General features: G+C 40.5%; 1 protein-coding gene across 1 annotated transcript; it reads right to left on the reverse strand.

The window, feature by feature from the left end:
- Positions 1-4,643: 4,643 nt before the first annotated feature.
- LOC126799388 (protein MIZU-KUSSEI 1) lies at positions 4,644-5,831 on the reverse strand. Its single transcript, XM_050526587.1, has one exon. It carries the CDS (start codon positions 5,736-5,738, stop codon positions 4,875-4,877), a length of 864 nt encoding a protein of 287 aa, XP_050382544.1. The 5' UTR covers positions 5,739-5,831; the 3' UTR covers positions 4,644-4,874.
- Positions 5,832-6,237: the final 406 nt, after the last annotated feature.

Below are 6,237 nucleotides of genomic sequence, written 5' to 3' on the forward strand. Positions count from 1 at the left end.
GATGTGAGAATATTGTACGTAATTCTTCAGGTGTTTATGAAATATGACATGTATAGGATATAGTGGACTATGTATATATTGTATAAATGGTAAATAAATACGAATATATATAGGTTGCTATATAATATACTGTTATGATTTTTATTGAGGTGATATCGTGAAAGTTTAAAACGTACAATATGATGAGTGATTATTGTACTTGATTTTATCACGGAGAATGTTAAAAATTGTGATTTGTCTTCGGACATGAATTTTTGGTACAATATGATGTGAGATTATTGTACGTGATTTTAACATTGAGTTTGTTAAAATGTTGATTTGTCTTCGGACATGATTTTTGGTACAATATGATGTGAGATTATTGTACGTGATTTTTAACATTGAGATTGTTAAAATGTTGATTTGTCTTCGGACGTGATTGGTACAATATGATGTGAGATTATTGTACGTGTTTGGCAAGTCGGAACCTAGCCTTTGGCCGGGCGAAAGTTACGATACAGTTAGAGCTCTAGTCTGTCTGCCTTAGTACTGCATGCGAGGTAACGGGTGGTTATCTGCTCATGGGTACTCGGTGTATTTTGGATGTTGGGTAGCGGGTGGCTATCCAATATCAACGGTGTATTACGAGAGGGGTAACAGATGTGTACCAGCGTTCTTGGTACCCGTATTATAAATGCATTGGGTAACCAGAAGGGTTACCTAATTTCCTCATGAACGTTTTATTTCATATTTCTTTGGGTCAACCAGATGTGCTGACGAGTGACTCATGAGGGCATTTATATTTGTTGTTTTGTGATCTTTCATATATTTTGATATGCGAATTATATTTTGATTTTACTCATACGAGCTGTAAACCTTACCGGGTTTGTGTTTACAATCCCGGTGCACCAATTCGATGGTGTAGTGGATGACTCCGCAGGTGTAGATTAGCGGGAATTGATGGACCGCTCAGAGAACTTGAAGTGATCACCTCCAGCTTGTGTGAGGATTGTGTGTGACTATTTTGTGAGAGATTGTGAGGATTATTACATTCCGACTTACGTAATGTAAATTATAAATTTGGGTTGTAATAATTGGTTTTCTGAGTTGTATTGATAACTCAGTGATGATCCGCTGTGCACTTAAATGATTTCGATTTTATTGAGATTATTTTGTGTTTAACGACTTTAGAATTTTGAGTTTTTTTTTTAAGCTCGAAATTTTGGGGTCGTTACAGTGAGTGCTTTGCTTGTTACGTTACAGCCAGTAAAGAAGAAAGCCTTTGAGAATCGTACATCAAAATAAAGATTTCTTAGTATCTACTAATGGGATTTCGAGCCTGCAAAAATCTATGTGAACAACTATGGGCCCGCGATTACTAAGGATCGATTGCTAAGAGCACTTTTAGGTCAGCTAGCTTCTTATACTTTTTCTTATTTATTATTCCTAAGCTCTTCTAAGAGAGTGGATCTCCTGAGTCTTCTTCTTAAGTACTTCCCGCTTGTGGCAATGTCAGTATTTGCGGTTTCCTTTTTTAGTGGGCCAAATGAAGAAAGAGGTTTGGTCGAGCTTCTTTTGCCTGCAAGCTAGAATTTAGAGTTCTCTAGTGGAGGCGAGCCAGAGCCAGTGACAGTGCCGGGGGAATATAAAGATTTTGAGTCCCTTTTTTTTAATTCCCTTTATTTAGTAAGCGCTCTGTTATAAGCGAGTATGAAGTAAACCCTGAACCTGAAGTGCTCTTTCTTCCTTGGTAGGTCAGCCGTTGATGAGACATAATTTAGGGCAATTTCTTTTTTTTTCAAGCCTTTCAAGCTATAATAATTTACATATTCTATTAGAAAAGCCTAAACGTCTTTCTAAAGCGCTAACGAGCAAGAAAACGGATGCACGTTTGCTGCCTAAAAAGCTGGCTGATTTCCAGCAGCTTCTAAGCCAAGAACTCTTGGCAATATGAGGCCCATGTGGCTTCCAGAGCTGCAACAACTCCTTGGCTTCTCTGCCTCTATGAAATTACAAGAAATGAATAACGAAATTCGGGTTATTACAATTTCATAACTTCATAGGCTTGCTTGCCCAATGCAACTACACCCACTAGCTAGCTTGTCTTAGCCGCCTTCATTGTTGTCCAATTTTTCAATCAATTAAATGTTTCCGCCTTGGAAGGTTATTCTCCAAGAACCAACCATCCATGCTCTAATACCAATTGTCATGGGCCAACTTACTATGCAGCGGAATATAACCCGTGTGGCGCCAAGGGTACTCCTAACCAAGGCCAACATATCTCAATAACCATCTATGATGCCAACTTTCTTTTCTTTCATGTGCTCCTCCCATGTCATTGCAATCATTCTCACTACATTCCTTGCTTATGAGGTTCCACCATAGAAGCTACTCGCACATGAGTCTCACAACTTCTCACTTACCAATCGCTTTCCCGTGTCATGGTCCTCCCATGACACCCATGACACTCGCCCAACCGATAGGCTTCCATGCCATCATGGTTAGTGCCAACCTTTTACTGACCATCGTGCACCTTGCACCTTGTAGCAAGTGGCATGACAGTAGGCCGAGACCATGATTGTCATCGCTCCCTTCTATCTGATCGTTCGTTGAAAGCATAACACCTTACTCACCTTGTGAGCATCCCTCATCATACTCACTTGGCATATAGTCATCCCTTATGTACACCTCACCCACGGGGTATTTATATGGGCAACCATGTTCATAGGTGTTTACTTGTTGGGTGAGGCACACCTCCACAACTCACCTCCACAACTCACCTCCCACATATCATCCCAACACACATCTATCTTACCAACAAACTCTTTCATAGGCCACTCGCCTACATACAATGGTCTAAATAGCGGTTATCGGCATCGTATCATTTTTGTAAAATAAGGATATAACGGAGATATATCGATATATATCGGATTTATCGTTTTTATTAATTTTTAATTAAATTTAATATATTTACAAACATATACTTCAAAATATACCAAATAAATTTAAGAAATTAAAATTTATACTTCAAAATGTACCAAATAAACTTCATAAAAAAATATTTGATTATTTTGACAAATTAAAATACATAAGTAGTATTAATTAATAAAAATAGAGGTGATCATTCATCATAAACTCTCTCGTCATCGAATGTTATCGACGAATCTTTTCATTTCTTTAAATTATTTTTAAAAATGACGTGGTTTTTAAAAAAATTTAAAAAAAACGCTGATATATCAGGTCAAACTCGGATTGACATGTTATATCGCCATTTGAATTGATTTTTTCGGGTTGATCGATATACTAGACCGATAAGCAACTTATCGTATCGTTTTCTTAATATCGGGGATATATCGGGATATTTAGAACATTACGTACATATGCCCACTATAGGTTTACTTCTTTCTTCTAGCACGGTGTCGCTCTTCCGTGCTTGCTGGCAACTCTTTCTTTGGGTAAGGTCAAACCTTGAACCTACGCACACGTCTTTTTGCTCCGTGGCCATTGCACACCACAGGGTTCCGACACATCTTTCTTAAGCCTACACATTCGCCCATTCCACTGGCATAAGGATCGCCCATGTACGAACCTCGCCACCCGCATGGACCCGCAATATCGGCTTACCGGCCGAAACTATCCATGAGACATCGTGACTCATGGAGAAGCATGCCACCCCTCTATGACAACATCTCCCCAGCTCTTGGGTTCCCCACAGGTCCTTCAGGATTGACTCGCTTAGTGCCCCATAAGGCCAACACTGAGGGTGGTGGAGACTCAGACACCAAGTACCTCTTTATAGAGCATATCGAACATAACTATAATTTGTAGGGAGAAACATCATATATCTGAGGAGTGACAACTTCCATAATTAACTCACACAAGCTCCTAAAAATATACCGAGTGCATTGGACTCCTTTCAATGTCCTAGACATTTTTCATGTTAAGACTTTTCCTAAATTCCAAACCTAAGTGTCTCGAACTAGGAGTTTCTTTTAATTACAATATTGTCACTCGACCCCATTCGCTCCCCGGCTTACCGCTTAACACCTTCTCATGGGCAAAGTCTCAAGCAAGTGTCATAATGGCACAACCATTTGTGCAGTGACACAAAGCAACCTTGTGAATAATAATCAACAAGACGCGCCACGCGTCATAATATATATATAGGAAAAATTTAGCATGTCTGAACGTTTTAAATTGAAGATGAAATAAACGAAACTAAAGACAGCACTGTTCTTCCCATAACAGACACACCCCGGCCTCTATTGAATGAAAGCTCGATCAGTACCTTATGGTAGTTCATCTTCCCCAAACTTTGTTATCATTATGTTTGATAAGTTTTCCTAGTCTCCTAGATAGAAGTTTTGACCACAAACCATTTCTTTTTCTTTTGGGTGGCTTTTCCGCAGAACAGATTTGAGCAACGACAAACGTAGCAATATATAGATTTGCAGGACTATGTCCATTTTCATTTTCCTTTTCCTTTTCATTAAGCTAATAACTACATGCACGCACGCACGCAGCAAAGTTTCATAGCGCTAGAGTTTTAAGCATGCATATACAGATGAAAAGGTCGATCTCTATCTGATACTAATATGCATTTATAAAACTCAATTGCAGTGAATAGTACAGCTCAGAGATCTCCAAGAGAATAAGCTTAGCTAGCCACAAGTAGTCCACACCCTTTTAACTTTGCAATGCATGCATCATGTGAAGGATGAACTCTTATGTATCAACTATCAACCATATATACCAATAAGAACAAACTATGATATCAAATCACATGGTCTTGCATTTAAAAATCTGTAAATTACATAGTCACAACTCACAACTGCATTCACTATTTCTTTAATTTCTCTTCTTCTTCCTTTGTTGCATGTTGTCATCTACACAATTCATATTCTAAGCAAAAAGATGCTGAGTTCAGGACCTCCATTACTCCCATCAGGATTCAACATGTAAAAGGCCTCCGAGTCACGGCTCCCTACAACTCGTTCAAACCGAGCCCTCATATAAAGCAGCTCGCCTAAACCCTCCGACGACCCCTTTTGCCCGTCGTCCACCACCGGGATCACCCCGGCTCCTACCGAAACGCTTCGAACGGTACTCAGTACGTGCCAGTCGAACTCTCCGCATGTGCGAGACGCCGCGCACCCCAACTTCCTTCCGTTGCAGTACATGGTCCAGGTCGGCTCGTGAAACAAAGGCTTCCGGCCACCACGACCGGAACACTGATGTCTTTCGGACTCAAGAGCAATGCGGACAAGTCCAGAAGACATCTCTTTAACAAGGGAAGAGGTGGACATGGCCAGCTCGAGAAGCAAAACGGGCTCTGACCTAGGGTCCAGCTGGACGGCGAAGCTGACATGACCTCGGCGGTTACCAAATAGGGTTCCGGTAACTTTCCGGCCCAGAGAATGCGTAACCGAGAGGTGGGAAGAGATGGCGAGCCACTTGCAGCTGGCGGGGAGAGTGATAATGGTGGCTGGGAAGGAGATGAGGCTGAGAAAGGAGCGGAGGAGCGAAGAGATCTTTGTTTGAGTTTTGGAGAGGTGGTCGAAAGAGACTGGGGAAAATGAAGAGCTGTGTTTCGGAATCAATAGCGTGTTGGAGACGTTGTCGTTTTGGCGACGGCGGTCGTGGTGATGTTGAGGTGGTGCAAGAGCAGTTGAGGAGGATCTGGTGAACTGGTTTGAAGGGACGAGTTTTCTTGTTGTGCTGGAGTTAGTACTAATGCTGTTGCTTCTTTGGAGGTTCATGGTTCGTTTGAATAAGATATGAGCGAACACAATAAGAATGAAGCTTTGATTAGAATGCTAAAGCTTGCAGAGAAAGAGGGAAGAGGAGGAAGATGATAGAAGTAAAGAGGCCGACAAGTGATGATAGTGTTGGGAGGGTGGGCAATATAAAGGGAGACTATGGAGGTTTGTGGTGATGATGATCACAGCCTAGACTCTATTTTTTCCTTTTTATTTCTATGAATTGTGTGCTGAATTGACCCTTCTATGGCCCTACAAAGCACCATTGCCTTTTAGGCAGGATGTTAATTATATAAACAACTTTCTTAATTAAGATTCAAACAGAGAAAATCAGGATAGACGAGTGTGTGATATTGATCTTTAACTTCTTGATACATTGCAGAGATTTCTTGGTCATATTCTATAGTATGATTTTGTTTTGAAGACTAGATTAAAATCATTATGGATCATTAGTGGGTGAGATATTATCGAAACTGAAACGGTAGCTAGCAAGAGATAC

This window comes from Argentina anserina, chromosome 6 (genome assembly GCF_933775445.1).
Source record: "Argentina anserina chromosome 6, drPotAnse1.1, whole genome shotgun sequence".
In the NCBI taxonomy this organism is placed as follows: Eukaryota; Viridiplantae; Streptophyta; class Magnoliopsida; order Rosales; family Rosaceae; genus Argentina; species Argentina anserina.

Excerpts from the sequence above, each read along its gene's own strand:
- LOC126799388 (XM_050526587.1), bottom strand. The coding sequence starts at position 5,738 with ATGAACCTCCAAAGAAGCAACAGCATTAGTACTAACTCCAGCACAACA.